Here is an 18,004-nt window from a genome sequence, read left to right on the forward strand (position 1 = left end):
TCAGTTGCTCAGTCGTGTCTGACTTTCTGTAGCCCCATGGGCTGTAGCCCACCAGACTCCTCTGTCCGTAAATTTTCCAGGCAGGAATGCTGGAATGGGCTGCCACTTCCCCTCCAGGTGTCCTGACCAAGCTGTCAAACCTCACCTCTTGTGTCTCCTGCACTGGCAGGCAGATTCTTTACCACTAGTGCCTCCTGGGGAGCCCTTAGCTACGTTAACTAAAGGAAACAGAAAAGACTCAAAGAAAATGAAAAATGAAAGAGGAGATGTTGCATTTGATGTCACAGAATTTTGGACTAGGACTGACTACGAACCCTTGCATACTGACAAAAGTTGGCTAACAGAAGAAATGGGTAAATTTTTAGAAACAAACAATCTAAAAAGGCTGAATCCTGAAGAAATAAAAAAAACTGAACAGACCTATAAACAGTAAGAGGATTAAGTCAATAAAGAATAACTTCCCAAAAAGCAAAAGCTCAGGACCAGATGGTATCACTGGTGAGATATACCAGACATTTAAGAGGAAAAAATGACAGTCCTTCTCAGACTCTTTCAGAAATTGAAAATGCATAAATACTTACAAGCCCACGTTAATATGATACCAAAGCCAGAAAACAACAACAAAAACTTCAGACCAATATTCCTAATGAATGAAGGCAACAGTCCTCCATAAAATAGCAAACCAAATTCAACAACACACTGAAAGCATCATACATCATGACCAAGTATGATTTATCCTTGATTAATTGAGAAATAGTTCAACATGTGAAAACAGTCAGTGTGATCACAGTAGCACAACAAAGGATAAACATCAATGATCATCCCAACAGGTGCAGAGACACTAACATTCTTTCATGATACAAAAACACTGAACAAACTAGGAATAGAGGTAAATAACTTTGACATAATAAAGGTCATGGATGAAAGGCCTATAGCTAACATTGTACTCAATGGTGAAAAACTGTAAGCTTTTCTCTAGGATCAAGAACAAGAAAAGATGCCTATTGTTACCGTTTCTAATCAATGTTGTATTGCAAGTTCTAAACAGAGCAATTAGGAAGAAAAGCAAAAGTCTTATAAACCAGAAAAGGAAGAAGTAAAATTATCTCTGTTCACAGAAAACATTATATCATGTGTGAAAACTCCTGAAGATGCCAGTCATAAACACATCCAGAGATACTGTTAGAACTAATAAATAAATTCAGCAAAGTTACAGTATGAAAAATCACGATACAAAAATCAGTGGTGTTTCTACATACTAACAATGAACAATTTCAATAGAAAACTAAACAAGCTCATCTGTGATAACGAAAAAAAAAATAGAACTTAAATTTTACTAAGGGAGTAAAAAATGAGTATACTGTGAACTACAAGACTAAAAAAAAAGAACTAAGCGGGACACCTATTACAGATAATAATGCTTAATTTTTTTAACTTTCCAACTTAATGATGGGAAGGAAGAGAAGATGTCATGCTGCCTTGCTGCTCCCTAATACATACTTGTATTAATATCCCATGAGATCCATACACCTTTTGGATTATATCAAATTAAGAGAAGATGTCAAGAGAAGGAGGGGGGCAACAGAGGATAAGATTGTCGGGGGAATGTGTAATTTCCTCAGTTTTGTCTCACCACAGCAAAAATTTGAAATGGTGGACCAGTGTTACAGCTCTGTTACAGCTCAGGTTTATTTGGCAAGCAAAGGAAAATATGTCCTTAAGACGTGAGGGTGAACTGACCCAAAAGAAGCTCAACATTGGCTCCTCTTTTATATGCTTTTTCTCCTCCCCCTGAGCCTGCTGTATGTAAATTGGGCTAGCCAGGAGAGCTGTTTGTTTCACCTGAGGTTCTCACTCCAGTCGGTGGGTATTCTTTTGTTCCATTTTCTGCAGGCTTTTCCTTCCTTTGTCTTTTAGCCACTGACGTTTTAGACTCCTTTTTTCCTATTCTAACTAACAAGGTGATTGGATGGCATCACCAACTCAGTGGACATGAGTTTGAGGAAACTCCCGGAGAAGACTGGAGTGCTACAGTCCATGGGGTCGCAGAGAGTTGGTTTTGTGATGTTTTTATTGACTGAACAACAACAACAAGAGGAGCGTGACTTTGGTGGCTGGGGTTTAGGATTCTCTCCCTGCTGACTGCTGATTGGCTCTGACTTGAGGAGCCACTCCCCCTTTTGCACCTTCTAGCTATAAAGGGAGAACAGCTTGAAAACTGGAGAGAAAAGCACAGCTGTCAGGAAGTACAGCTCTTATGAATGAAGATCTGGCTAAAATAAACAGAAGCTGTTTCCTTTTTTAGTATCGAATATTATAAGACCACTAGCAAATTCTTCAAAAAGATAAATTCATACACTTGTACCACTCAGCCACACTAAATATTTTACACAATAACCTCAGAACGCTTTGCTATTTTGTGTTTAAATTCAAAATGCTTATCTGTTCATTTTACACTTGAGATGTAAAACATAGCCTGGGATACATGTGTGGTAATAACCACTGAAGGACAATGTTATCTATTTTCTGGCTTAATTTATTTTAATAAACATTGAATGCCTTTTGTGCTTGACTTAGAGGATGGATGCAAATGAAAAAATAAAGCCTTCTCCCTTCCCTATTGACTATTGATTAGGTTGTGATTGAGGAGAATGGCACAGACAGCTAATAGTGCAATTCTTGTTTTAAATATGATTGTAAGTTTACAGTAGAGAAGCACAGGTGCTAACAAGTTTATAATGGGAGGGTGACTTGATCTGTTCTGGGAGGGGGTGGGGCAGTGTCCAGGAATGCTTTCTTGAAAGGTGACATTTGATTTGAGCTTCTGGGAGGAATTTCTGAAGACAAGAGTGTTTGGGATGACAATATGGTAGGAAGTAAGGTCAGGTAAATAAGCCCACTCTTTTTAGACTGCATTGTGTGTTTCATTGAGATAGCTTTCAGGAGATTGTATCATTTTCTTTTATGAATGGTGAACATCTTTTAATATTATTTCAAATTGTAAATTGTAGCACACATGCAGTGGACTATGTAAAACATTCATACAGTTAAAATGAATAATTACAGATGAAGCAAAGCATTCAGATAACCAACAAACAATTTATCACCATGGGATCTGCTTCCACTCTCTGCGCTCTTCTTTCTCAACCCCTTCCTCATCCATAGGTATGGACTCTCCTGAATCTTGTGATAGTCCTATTCTTTTAATGGCTCCCCTAGAAATCATGACATGTCCTTAACTTATCAAAGCCTGTGGCTATCGTACCTTCATCTTCCTCCCAGATGACGCAGACCATTGAACACTTGTGTTGTTATATTCTCAATACAAAAAAAAAAAAAAACTTTAAAAAGGTACAGGAAAAGTTTAAAAATGAGCCATAGTTCCACCACTAATGGTGGTTAGAGCTGCTTTCATTCTGGTGTTCGATCTGTTAGTCACTTTTAATTGGCACATACATATTTTGGAAAATTCTGCATGGCAAAACCACTGTGGCCAAAATAGAAATTTAAAAAGACAAACTGGGGGGAAATATTTGCAATGTGTACCACCAACAAAGAGCTGATTTCCCTATTCGCAAAAACATCCTAGAAATCATTAAGAAGGAGATAGAGTTTGAATGCCCACCCACAAAAACATATAAGTCAGGAGGTGGTATCTGGATGCACCCCACCAAAGGGTGAGTAGGAATGAATTATGTGGAGGTGTGAAGAGGGCAAGTAGACAGGAGCAGGGTGCACGAGTTGGGACTAAGTGCAGGTGTTCACCTCAGCCTGTGTAGCTGGAGGGTAGAACAAGGGAGTGAGCCGCAGATGAGGCTGGTGAAAACAGCAGAGGCTAGATCGCACAGTGCAGGACGCCGGACAAGATGCAGGATGATGCAGGACACTTTAAAGATAGTGCTGTCTGTAGGGATAAAGATCCTCAGACGATGAAGCTTTGTGGTCAGTTCTGGATCATCAAGAAGGCAGAACGCTGAAGAATTGATGCTTTCAAACTCTAGTGCTGAAGAGGACTCTCGAGAGTCCCTTGGACTGCAAGCAGATCCAACCAGTCCATCCTAAAGGAAACCAACTCTGAGTATTCATTGGAAGGACTGAGGCTGAAGCTGAAGCTCCCATACCTTGGCCACCTCGTGAGAAGTGCTGACTCATTGGGAAAGACCCTGATGCTGGGAAAGGTTAAAGGCAGGAGGAGAAGGGGAAGGCAAAGAATGAGATGGTTGGATGGCAACAGTGACTCAATGGACATGCTGCTGCTGCTAAGTTGCTTCAGTCACGTCCGACTCTGTGCGACCCCATAGACGGCAGCCCACCAGGCTCCACCATCCCTGGGATTCTCCAGGCAAGAACACTGGAGTGGGTTGCCATTTTCTTCTCCAATCAATGGACATGAGTCTGAGAAAATTCTGGGAGATGGTGAAGAACAGGGAAGCCTGGCATGCTGCAGTCCTTGGGGTCACAAAGAGTCAGACATGACTTAGCAACTGAACAACAACAAACCTAATCAGGTTCTCACTTTAGAAGAAGTGGCTCTGGCCACTACTTGAGCGTGAATTGGCTGAAGGCAGCTGCCAGCAGCTTCACCAGTTTTACAGAGAGGTGATGGTAGCTTAGACTAGGACGGTCCTCATGGCGACTGAGGGAAACAGACAAAAGTGGAAGATACTGACACAGACAGTTCTGTAGTGCATAACTGAATATGCCAGGTGGGTCTGGAAAGACCACAGGACAAGTGATATTAGTTTGATCCTGAAGGATGAGAACAGAATTTTTGTGATACTGTGGTTCATCACTTAGGTTAAGTTGTTAAAATATGTACATTATAAGTGATTATCACCTTCTTATCAGTATTCATCTCAGATTCTCTAAGAAATGTCGTGTAACCTGTTTTCCTTTTTCTCTAGTAGTGTTACAAAATTTGTTATAGTAGAATAAATGTGCATTTCCTGAAAACCATTTGACAGCTTGACCTTTTCAATTCAGATTAATCCCCTCCCCACTAACATCCACCCAAATCCGACATATATTAGTGAGAATTTGGGACCTTTTGAAATTTTTTTTCTGCCTCCTATTAAATCCTCTGTCCAGTTAAATCTCTATAGCAGTAAGGATGTACCCCACACTATTAATTCACGCTTGCTTTTGCCTCATGAGATTTATGATTAAATTAGTATAAGTATTTTGTAAATAATTTTAGAGTCTAAAGTACTTTAAATATTCTTGGTTATCTTATTTTGAAAGGTAATTGTGCTTAGTTCTGAAGATTGGGCTTAAGGTTATTAGATGTAGAAGAATGATTAATTCGTTTGCATTTGTGGCATCTCTATTCTTTGCAGTGACAGAAATTCACTGTATACACTTTTCAAATCAAGAGAAATTGCATCTAATACTTCTTACCATTTTATGATTATTTAACACATGACTTGTAGCTGCTAAAAGGCTTTTCTGCTAACCAGTCTCCCCTTTAGCAAGCACTTAGTTCTTCTTTTGTAATTAATATTTTAATTTTTCATACACATAGAGTGCCTAAAGGAAGTTTTATCTGGAAAAAATCTGCATAGTGTTTTAATGCAATACAATTTATTTGGCAATTCATCTTTGCTATTTATGTTTTATTAAAAAATCAAGCCAGGATTTTATTTTTAAGCCCCTGCTTTAAAATGGGATTATATGAAATAATGTGTGTGAAACTTGAAAATGGTAAAGCACTATAGAATTTAAAGAATCTTCCATTCAAAAAAAATAAGGAAACAAAAAATCCCTGCTAATGGTTGTTTCACAGAGTCAGTGCGAGGTCAAAGAGAGGTCAGTAAGATATATCTCATCTAGGCATTGCCCTGTACACCATCTGCCCATGTTAAATCACAGTGATAAGTAGGATGTAGACTTGTACGCTGCTAATTCTTATTTTGCCAGACTTTCATGTCATCTTATGGTCATTACTATTGACCAATTACAGTTGACCAAATTGAATTATCTTTAATTAGTAGGTCTGTCTCATATACAGTGGACTAGTTGGACAGTTTAAGTGGTCTGTCCTCAGACTTGGAAAGCCAAATGTCATTGTGGAGAGAAAAAAAAAAAATAGGGGAAGGGAGACAGGAGGCTAGAATTATTTTATATGTTTAAAGGGAAAATATAATATCAATAGTCTTGTAATATGTTTAATAAAAGTTTGCTATGGACTTTAAGATCTTTGGAGGAAAGTAACATTGGTTATGCAATATATAATATTTATTTTCTGTATAGACATGACATGTGGAGGTTATTAAAACAGAAATTCTACTGTCCTTGTGATGGGAAGAAATAGCTCATTCCAAAGAACTCATTCATTACAGATTTAGGTCCCAATGAAGATTTATAATATCTTTGCCAAGAAATTTTCTGTCTTGCTGCAAGCTGCACACGCCATTATAAAATTACCATGGATTCACACTGATTTACTCCTGTATAGATTGATTTTTATACTTGGGAGGCAAATAGATGAGAACAGAACATGTATTCCCTGAAGATGTGATGGGCCTTTGAGCAATGAAATCTGCCTGAAAAACTGGAGAAGCATCTATGGTTAGATAAGATTGGAGAGAACCAACTCATCACTTCCTGACACTCTCATTTGCTGGGGTGATGGTATTGCCATCTCACATCGAGTCCTACTGTACAGCCATGCGTCATGGTGACACCAGATAAATATGAAGTTCTCTAGGGCCTTATTTGACCCAGAAGTTCATTCAGCCAGTATCCCTTGATTCAGTATTAAAAAAGAAAAAAAAAGGGGGGGGAGGGATGAGAGAGTGAGGAAGGAAGAGGAAGACAAAAAACCGAGATAATTTTCTGCCCCCTTTCTCACTGAATGTCACAATGACCTATTTGCCGTACTTTTGCTGTTTGTAGGTATTGACAGTGACTCCTTGTTTCTCTCTTGGAAAGAAATACCATTAATACCATTGTTGCATCTACCCAACAGTTCAAGTCTTTATGTTTTTGTGACAGATTTCCTTAAAATTTCAGTCAACACGAAAGTTAACCTTAAAAAGTAGTTTGTTTCTGGAGCACTGGTGAATCGGATCTTTTTTAAAGATTTTTTTTTTTAAATTCTTGGTTGTGTTGGGTCTTCATCGCTGTGTGGGGGCTTTCTCTGGTTATGGTGAGTGGGAGCTGCTCTGCTGCAGCGTGCGGCCTTCTCATTACGTGACTTCTCTTATTGTAAAGCATGGGTTCCAGGAGTAAGGGCCTCAGTAGTTGCATGTGGACTCAGTAGGTGTGGGACCTGGGCTTAGTTGCTCCATGACATGTGGGATCTTCTGGTGTCACTTGCAATGCAAAGCAGATTCTTAGCTACTGGATCACCAGGGAAGTCCTGAATCAAATATTAGTTTCAAAAAATGTTAGTCACCCCCTTCATTCCTCTACTCTTTCCTTCTGTTCATCCATCCAGAAGTGTATTTATCATAAGCCTGCTATGTACTGAGCTGGCAGTGTACTAGGTGCTTGGGAAAAAAATAGTCAATATTTTGAATGGAGACCCAGACTTGTCCTTTGAACTTACACATATGAGTCATTATTAATTAGCAAAGGTGTTTGAATGCTTGCTGTGTCAGGCAAAGCACTTATATCAACCCCTTGTGCAGAATTTGGGAAAGGTCTCTTTGGGGCAGCTACACAAAAAGAGGAAATACTGCTCCTTTCTTTTAGGATTTTTATTTACAATAATGATTACTCCAGGGAGTCCTAGTGTTGAAATGTAGAATTTATTGTAATTATGACTTTAGGAACAAGAATCTTGTCAATTTAATCAGAAATGAGGTCTACACTGCCCCAGCACCTAGTCAATTCACCGAGAAAGGTGGATCTGATGGCATCTTATGGTCTATAAATAAGAATTATATTCTGGGATTATATCATCTTTGTTTGATGTTGCATAGATGGCAGTTTGCTTCCAAATTAAGCCAAAATTATTTTCTTAGGGATATGTGATAAGGACTAGACGTTTTGGCAATAGATATGGAAACTTTTAAACAGAATAGAAACTCTAAGTGCTATTGTAATTAGCCTTTCACTTTCCTGAAAATATTACATATGGTTTCTGCAATCATACTAAAATTTTAAAACAATCATGTCCTCTTTGGAAAGCAATTGCTTTAAATTGGATAGATTTCACTCATGTTTCAGTGAAAGAATTTGAAAATTCTGTCTTTGGAAACCAAAATACTGGATGGCAGAATTGGATGTGTCTTTCACTTTAAAATGCAGTCTCTCTCTGTGGTGAATATATTTGTTGTGGTGAAGTATTTGAAAGGAAATCCTCAGAATAATTTGGGGTAAAGAAAAACACTGTTTTAGAATAAGCCAACCCATCAGTTTTGAACTTTGAAAATTGCTTTATTTTGAATCAGAAAGGATTAATAATTGCTCATAGTGCAAAGAATATATGTTTGTATTACAATGTATAATCCTGTTCTAAGACACACTTCCGAATTTTAAAGGACTCTGGCAAAATGCTGTGATCTCCGTAATTTTTCTGAATGAATCAGTGTTGGGTTACCTCAGGATTTCGGCCTGGGTCCTGGCAAATCTCTCTCTGAATAAGTGATTCCTGTAAATGTTGGGAATTGTTTCACAGGTTAGCTTTCCCATCATTTGCTCTATCTTCTGCTCTATTGTCTCAGCCTAGATACATCCTCTCTGGAAAGAAGGGTCCTGGTAGTCTGATAAGAAGCTCTCTTTCCTGAGGTCTGGATTTTGTGTGGGGGGAATCAGCTAGGAGAGGGACAAGCCAGCATGCCAAGTCACCGGAGCCTCTTTACTGTGGGGCTCCATCCAAAAAGGGTTTGTAGCACAGTGTACAGTCTTGTAGCCCAGCTGTGTGGAGCATTGATTGCTTCTGCCTGGAGCAGGGATACTGTCAAGTTGCTCTGAGTTGAGTCATCTATTGACAAAGAGCTACCAGCCCGCAGATACTGCTGTGCGGAGCTGCTCCGGCGGCTCCCACCGCTCCCACGATGCCCCGCTTGTAGCAGCTGTCAGAGATACTGAGGAATCCACGAAAGGGAGAGGGAGGAAAAAAAAAAAAAAAGACTTTTTACAACTGCCTGGAAGAAAGGGGGTGTGAGCTAGGAGGCATTCCCGTGCAGAGCTGACCAAAGGCGAGGGTAGGCACCCTTGCAGTATGAACGCACACCTCACCAAGCAGCACAGCTGCCCCCGGGGCTCCGGTGGCACGGATGCGGGTAGGAGTGTGCCCACACTGATCAGAGATGCTCACTGCGCGTGTGGCTGGCAGAGGAGTCCTCAGGGGCTCGGGTACACCTCCCAGACTATGCCCCCCTCGGGAGCTGGGGGCCCGGCTTCAAACAGGACCAAGCTGGTCACCTTGTGGGACAGTGTGCGGAAAAGCCCCCGCAAGACGAGCACCAAGGGCAGAGGGGCTTGCGGGGAGCGCTGTGCTTGCCCACATGGCTGGATCAGCCCCGCACAGGTGAGCCTTTTCCTGTGACTTTGCCTTGACGGTCGATCGAGAGAAACCGAGAGCAAGTGAGGGATGGTGAGCATGGTTTGGAAACTTTGCCGTCTTCCTTGCTGACTCTAGCGTACGCTGGCATGGTAAAAATGGTAGGCCAAGAAATCCTGTCGTTTCCATAGGTGTCTGTGGCCTCCCACCTCTGGGCGGCCTGGGAAAGGCAAGGGATGCCCTGGTCCGTTTCTTTCAGTGACTTTTCCCCAAGTTCAACTTCTCTAGTCCTCAGATGATTTTACTATTCTGGTCATAGTCTTTTAGCCCCGCTTTTACTTCTAATCATTGTTAACTTTTTCTATTCTGTCTAGCTGAGGTTTTGTGTTTTTATTTTAAGGAAGAAAGAGAAAATGAACTTTAATCAGATACTTTCCATCTCTTTAAATATGAAAGAGCATTTATTTCTTTAGCTATGGGATGCAGTGATTTGAAGTATGCTATTCTAATTTTACCCTGATAATGCTGTATACCTTTTCAGCAATAGAGAAGAAAATGTGTTTGTACTTAATAATTCACTTTATAAACAAAAGGATTAGAACTGGAAGCAAACTAGAGGATATGATTACACTCAGAATAAAACAATGAAACATTTCTTTTATTCATAGAAGCAATAAGGTGATTTATATTAAAAAGCACAACTCATAGTCCCCTGTAATGTATTTCTGAAGCAGATGTTCAGAATCTTTTAATTTGATTCCTAGCTTATTCTTGCCCCAAACTACTAGCATTTTACCAGAAGTGAGATTAGCTCATTTTTTTCCCTGCCTCCATCCAGAAGAGGGAAAACAACTTCCTGTAAATGCTATAAAATATAAATAAAATGTACCTGTAATCATTGCCATAAATATAGAATTCCACTTGTAAATATTCATTGAAAAGAGAAAAGCTGTGTTTGAAGAAAAATGCTTTCTTGATCTGAAAATTATTTTAGCATAATTAAGAAGTAGATATTGATCATGAGTAAAATGCTGTGGTCTGAGAGGTGTAGAGAATGTTCCAATTTAATATTATTTTTTAAAGTAGTTGTAAACATGTATCACTAAATCTTAAAGATGTAGTTACATATACATGGTTGTATATATGGCTTTTGATGCATTAACATCATGCATTTCAGCATCTGGGTTTAAACCAAGAATATTGTCATTTTAGAATTAAACTAGTTCAGCTTGAAATAAAGCTTGATGTTTGGAAACTCAGTTTTTTTTTTTTTTAAGTTAACATGAATTCCAAACTGAATACACAGCCTTGACAATCATGAAGTCTCTATATATTCTTTCCAATACATGTGTTTATATGTCTTTAACCTGTATCTCTTAATTGATTAGGTTTAAGTCTCTATGTAAGGCTTAAATAGAGAAGACAAGTGCATCTAGCTTATGGATTTTGCACAGAGTAGTATGTGCAAACATACTTTACTGTTATAATTCTTTTTATCCAAGATGTTATAAACTTTTCATAATTTCTCAAAGCAAAATCTCTAATACTATAATCACCATGCTCTAAAAATCTTGGTATATTTTTCATCAACCAAGGGAAACTTTTCCCTTCTTTGGTTTTTAACAAAGTCAGCCTCCTACTTGCTTAAATTTATAGCCATTTAGTGCTTTAAAGATTGAAATAGACTCTGCAATGATAATTAAAGACCCAGTGGCATATGAGAAGGCAATAAAATGAGACAGCCACTGTCTCCCATTATTCTTTGCATATACATTTCTGTACATTTTTTTCTCTTATTCACATGTACTTTATCAATTCCTAAGAGCAGTTATCCCCAAATAATGAAGAACCAGTAACGTATCTTTTAGGGTCTTCAATGTCATAACACTCTTCTATTACCTGTTTATTCCACCCTTTTACTATCTGAGTCCTAAAAATGTGCTATATCAGATTGACCAGTCTCTCTTCATTCCAATCCCATGCTCATGCAAATATATTGAGTATTTTTTAATGTGTCTGTATATGCAAATGTACGTAGATTTTAATATATTTAAATATCTCTATAATACCTAACTACTTGTATGTAGTAACATTTTCATGTGTATATAATTATATACATACATGCGTATGCATATGCACACATAAAGATTAAAGTTCTATGTATTCTTTTTGCTCCTAGAGATTTCTAGCTGTTCTTACACAATATTTTTCCTCTCTGTATTAATTATATTTCCTTTAGTTTTGATAGGTACTCAGAAATGATGCTTTATGTATATATGTGTGTGTGTGTGCATGTATATAACTATTAATTTACATATGCATCTAAAACTATAACTAATACTTGAAATAGATATGTGTATGTACTATATGTCCATGTAAATTATCACAGAAACGTGTGTGTGTATATGTGTCCATTAAAACAAAGTGTGCTTTGAGAATTTTTGGATACTATTTTTACCCCTTAAATTAACTAAAGATATCCTGGGACATGTTTTAAAATAAAGGATAGAGGCTAGTGACAGTAAACATTAGACTCGTTGATAAGGCAGAAAGAAGGAAAGTGCACATTTGAGAGTTGCCTGGGGACCCATGTGCAGTACAGCACGTGCCTGAGGGCTATTAAGTGTCTGGGAGCTGGGATCCTGCCCTTGGAGATAGCCGCTGTATTATGTGCAAATCGGCAGTGTGATTTCCGGCTGCTATAACACAGGGCCATGGTCGGGACTTGAGTTCCTCCCAAGGCTCCTGGCCAAGCTCCTGTTATTTGGGGTTCTATGTACAAACAGGACTTTGTCATCATGTTATTCCTAAGCAGGAATAAAAACAGCTTCTGTCCTTTCTCAAAGAAGTTTTCATTCCATTTGGATCTGTAGAATTAATATAACCATAATAATATGTAAGAAAATGGAAAATTATAATATCCAGAAGTGAGTTCTAGAATGCAAGATAATAGTATCAGCCTTGGGGGGTGGTGGGCGGAAATGTACCCATTGCTGCTTCTGTGTCATTTGTCCCCGGAGCAGACTGGTCTGGGGAGGCAGCACAAAACAGAGAATACTCAGAGACCAGGGTTCTGTGCCTTTGTTCTTTATTCATTCATTCTTCATTTGTTTATTCAACAATCATTTCCTGAGTGCCTATTATGTACCACTCTGTCAGACTCTGTGGATATAACAGGAAACAAAGTAATGTAGATATGACCCCTACCATTATGGAGCTCAGGTCCTACAGTGGCATGTAACACTTAACAAACATATCATTATATATGCAGAATTATAGCATCATTAATCAGAATTTGGAAGTGAAGCAAAGTTCAATGGACAGCTGCAAATTCCATAGTCAATGTATATTCAAGATAGAGAGGGACCACAAAGGAGTAAGAGGAAAAGATCCTTTTTTAAAAGAAAAGATACTGTATCTCTCTATGCTTGGATTTTCTGTTTGTAAAATTAGGATAAAAATAATACTTCACTCACAGGATTATGGTGAGGAATGATTAACATAGTATGTGCAAAGCACTTCACACAGTGCTCACATCTAGTAGAGACTCAATAAATATTTGTGGAGTGAATGAGTGAATGAATAAATCATAAATCCACAATAAAAGTTCACTACTATTCACCTATTCCTTCATTTGTTTTACCTGTTTTTCTTGGAAGAGAAGGGAGGTAAATCAGTGAAGACTTTGCAGGGGTAGTGACGCTGAGACTGAACTGAATTAACTCTTGAAAAAAAAAAGTGTGTTTATCAAGTGGGCAAAGAGAGAGATGCTTTGGGGGCAAAGAGAACAAATGCCAAAACTCATGGAACGCCCTGGTGCCTTGTGGAACTGCCTCCACTTCTGTCTGCCCGTGCGAAATGGGCGGGGGTGAGTCCCGCTGGGCTGGCAGCATCGAGCCTCCACGGGATTTGAAATCTCTGCCTCTCTGTGTCTGGCCTTATGGTCAAAGAACCATCTAGGCCTCAGTTTCTCTGAAAGTGTTGCTCAGTCGTGTGCAACTCCTTGCGACCCCATGGACTGTAGCCCGCCAGGCTCCTTGGCCCATGGAATTTTCCAGACAAGAATACTGGAGTGGGTTGCCATTTGCTACTCCAGGGGATCTTCCTGACTCAGGGATGGAACCTGTGTCTCTTGCATTGGCAGGCAGATTCTTTACCTCCAGGGTCATCTCTATGTCTAAGAAAACTGGTTTTCCTAAATGAACCTCTGTATCTCTTCCAAAACTAATATTCTGTGGCTTTCTCATCTGACATCCATTAATTAATGAGAAGCACTTTAGAAAGGATTTATTCTTTAGAGCTGGATAATCCAAAGGGTGAACTTACTCTCTGTGACCTCACTTGCTTAACCTCTTTGAAACTCATTTGTCCTTTCTGTAGAATGTAGAATGATACTATCACGTTGCAGTAAAGTGTCATAAGAATAGAAAGTACTCTATAATAAGAGCCTGGCATGGGCAGTTAGCACACAGGAATCGTTCAGTTAAAGAAACGGTATCTGTGATGAGTAGTGATATCCAAATTATGTTTTTTAACCTGAAGAACATTATCCATCAAATTAATTATCAGTATTGTGGCCCCTCATTAAAATGTCTAGCTTGTCGACTGAATTTTCTGATGTCTCACTTACACTGATGAAGGTTAGGCTAGGCAACTGTCCAGAAACACTGGGCACAGTACCACATGATAATGGGGTAACATTTTGTCCTCCAGGATTCTCAGAGGGTAACAGTGGTGTCCACTACGAAAAAAAAAAAAAATCATGTAAAATAGAGTCATATTGATGAACTAGCATTTTTGTAAGCTTGTATTCAGAGGTAGGTGATGTTAGATTTTTTCAGTAAGATATTCCTAGAACAACTGCATTTGAAGTGTTTTGCCCAACTCTGTAAATCTTCCCTAACAGTTCCTCTACAGCTCCTCCAGAAATAGAGTTTAGAGGAACCCGAGAGCAGAGAATTTTTCAGTCCAAGGAGTAGGGTTGCCTAGGCTGAAATCTCAGGCTCAGCTTATGCCCGGTTCGAAAAGATCTGACAGTTTGTTTAAACTCTGGGCTGTTGCTACTGATTCCTTCCATAGAGAGTCCCTTAAGGAAGACTAAGACATCTTCATCTTTGGAAAACACCAGCAGTCTCCAGGCAAGGGAAGAATTAAGAGGTATCACAGAAGGAATGAAAGCTCTGATCATTCCTTGGGCAGATCTGAAGCTCAACACTCCTGGCAACCCTGCTTCTGGATGCTGACATCAGCAGAACATTCTTACTCGGGCAGGACAGGAGAGAGGATGGAAGTACAGAGGCTGGAAAAGAAAAGAGCAAAGATGGCAATATTTATCGAGCACTTACAATGCCCACCATGCATGAAGCATTGTGCTAGGGTCTTTACATTAATCGTTTCTTGGAATTCTTTCAAAAACACTAAAAGAGTGGTGCTGTAATTCCCATTTTTTAGATGTGGAAACTGAGGCCAAAAGTAACTTGCTCCTGTTACTGACAAAGGCAGAAATAGTTTTAAAGTTCTATCCAGCTCCTTAACCTTTCTGCTACATCTTACAGAAAGACCTATTTGAGGTCCAATGGAAGATAGAGTACCCTCAGGTACTTCTATAATTCAAATGGAAATTTCTTTAAGGAATTGGAGTGCTTTAGGAGGTTGTTTGGACTGCCACTTCCTAGCAGAAGCCCAGATATCCCCATTCTATTTCATTTTCTGCTCTGAAAGCCTGAGTTGGCTGAACCCTTAAAGAGCCCTTTGCTCTCTGGTTAAGAACTATGCTGATTGAAGCACTGGAGTAGATTCCCATAGTACTGATACACAAATAAGGCATTTATCTTAGAAAGACCACATCATCTGTGGTTATTTGCAAATAGAATTCCATCTTGCAATATTTGTGGTAAGGAATCTGGAACCATGTTTTCTAAACTTGATATAAAAGTACAAAATAGGAGTAGAGATTTCTTACTTAAGTACAGGAAAATCATCTCACATTGCTGAATGAAGGTGAATATCATGCACATAGTCTACCTACCTAGGCCTCTATTCTGCCAAGAATCAAGTCTCTCCCATGTGTATGGTGGGGGGTGTGTGTGTTTGTATATATACACACATATATATACCGCCATTTCCATTGGCCATCCTCTTCATTTTTTAAAATATTGTTTTATCTTTTACAAATGTAGTGTCACTTATTTTATCCTCCATTCTCTACATTCATTCCTTTAATTTCCTAAGGGCATGTGTGTGTGTGTGTGTGTGTGTGTATAAATAAATCATGTCAGAGCTGGATGAGGATTTAGAGGTCATCTACTGTATTTTCCAAAGGAGAACCTGAAACCTACATACTGTCATTGTATTTAACTTTCCTGAAACCTAGGAAAGTTAAAAGACTTGCTCAAGGTCATTCAGTTTGTGGCAGGATCGGCCAGTGTCTGCACTCAGGATTCTTTTCATTGTTTCAGGCAGCTTTCCTCTCTTGGCCCTTATTTGCTCCTCTCCGTGAAGTGTAATTACTGACAGAAAATTATTTAGCGTGCAATTTGTTGATAATGCAGTGTTGGGCATTATGCAAAAAATTGCATAAACCTAATTTGTACATTCTTATAGTTCAGACCACAGTCCCCAGAGAGATAAGGAGAGAGACAAGCCATTAGAAGTCATTTTAGAAACGCATCGAGGGACTTATGTACTGATAATGACAGGAAGGTGATGCTGGCATTTAGAAGGGGGCCAAGGATGCTAAATACACTATAATGTGCAGAACAGTCCTGCACAATAAAGAAGGACCCCATACACTACATAGTTTTTAGCATTTCATATTCATGTTTTTTTTTTTATTTTCTAAACTTAAATTCAGCTTTATAGACAAATATTTTCTGCAAAGATTTAATAATAATTTAATATTCTAGGAATGTAACTCCTGTGTAAATGAAGGAATCATTGCAGTCTGTTCTGGTAGGAATTTTATCAGGATTTGATTCCTCGTTTGGAAAATCCCTTTCTTGAGCAATATTGCTGCTCCTGATACTTACACTATCAATACACCTCGCCTGTATCAGTTTACATTTCTAAACGTCACCTACAAATATGTAGTCAAAGAGACCTGAGGATCCTTTTTACAGATGTACAACCAAAGATTTTGAATAGGTAGCAACCCATGAAGTATAAAATTTCATCAAATTTCAATAATGTTGTTTTTAAAAAATATTTCATTCGATTGCCATACCATGTATTTATTTTTAAAATATTTTCACACAGTAAGAAATCTGTTTTGTGAAAATTGTGTGGAATTATTTTAGAGGTTTCTGATGTTTACGGTGTTACTTTGATGTTGTTGCGAAGGTCATTTACACTCAATTTCCCTGTAAGTACTTAGGAACCTGAGATTTATTATGTATTCCCTATTCCTCATTTTTTATCAAAGGATAGAGTTCTAAGATCTGTTGAAGTACTAGAAATCAAATCAAATGCATACCTTTACATGAGGGGAAGTTCCAAATAAGGATAGAGAGATAATGATTGATATGTAAGTAAGCAGGCAGATAAACTTCCTCAGAGGCCTGCCCTATAATAAAATAGGGAATTATTTTGACACTGAAGTTATAAATAAAGTCCAATTTATTTGCAAAACTATGACTTTTTGCTTTTTCCTCTTTAACCACCAGCAATCTTGCTAGATTATCTACATTTCAACTAAAGTATTTCCTTTGCTCCCTTATTATATGCAAATCCATTATTACTTCTTCCAACACTAATTTTCAATCTAAAGAGCCATCCTATGTCTGTTCTTTTGCTGTGCTTCATGTAGGATATAACTGCTCTCTTTATTCCATTTAAATCTAAATTTATTCATTATAAATACATGCCATCCTTTGACTACTTTATTATATTTTCAGGTATAGTTGGGTTCACAGATTGCTGTATTGAAAACGTATTATTTTAATATAAAGTACTTTCTTTGTATTTCTTCTTTTACTTCAGTTAGGCATTATTTTAAAAATACGTAGGCAGTTGTATTATCCATGAATTTCACTTCAGATAGATAAAAGGTATTGTAAAATAGATACTATAAAATGGAAAGGCTGAGTAGAATGGAGAACACTGGTTAGATATTTGAAATTGTTATGTGTCCTGTTACATGTGTGCGTTTAGCTTGTCTTCCAACTAGACCACAAGTCAGCAAAGGATAGCCTCCAGGTCAAATCCAACTCGCTACCTGTTTTTGTATAGCCTCTGAGCCAAGAATTTTTAAAAATACTTTGGTAGCTGAAGAAAAGAAAAATAAACAGTATAATTTTGTAAAAATGATATGACATCCCAATTATACTATCTATAAAGAAAGCTTTGTTGGAACACAGCCATGCTCATTTGTTTACGTATTATCTATGGCTACTTCGATGCTGCAGCTGCAAAGTTAAGTTGTTGAAATACAGGCTGTAAGGGCCAGAAAGTCCTAAAATATTTACTATCTGACTCTTTCTAGAAAGTTTGCCGACCTCTGCAATAGAATTTCAGCTTTCTATTTTCTTCTGATGTAAGGTCCCATTCTGCCTAACA

General features: G+C 38.4%; 1 protein-coding gene across 14 annotated transcripts in view; it reads left to right on the forward strand.

Annotated features, from left to right (window-relative positions):
• Window positions 1–18,004, forward strand: part of DLG2 (discs large MAGUK scaffold protein 2) — a 2,338,778-nt gene that overhangs the window by 1,388,507 nt on the left and 932,267 nt on the right. For 4 of the 14 annotated variants that reach the window (XM_040255569.1, XM_040255570.1, XM_040255571.1 and 1 more), the window contains exon 1: window positions 5,511–9,478. The exons of the other annotated variants lie outside the window; for them this stretch is intronic. In XM_040255569.1, coding sequence (XP_040111503.1) covers window positions 9,170–9,478 — 309 coding nt within the window. In that variant the 5' untranslated portion in view covers window positions 5,511–9,169. Of the gene's footprint in view, window positions 1–5,510; window positions 9,479–18,004 lie in introns of those variants that run through there. 14 annotated transcript variants of the gene reach the window in all.

Source organism: Oryx dammah, unplaced genomic scaffold (assembly GCF_014754425.2).
Source record: "Oryx dammah isolate SB20612 unplaced genomic scaffold, SCBI_Odam_1.1 HiC_scaffold_15, whole genome shotgun sequence".
NCBI classification, from domain to species: domain Eukaryota; kingdom Metazoa; phylum Chordata; class Mammalia; order Artiodactyla; family Bovidae; genus Oryx; species Oryx dammah.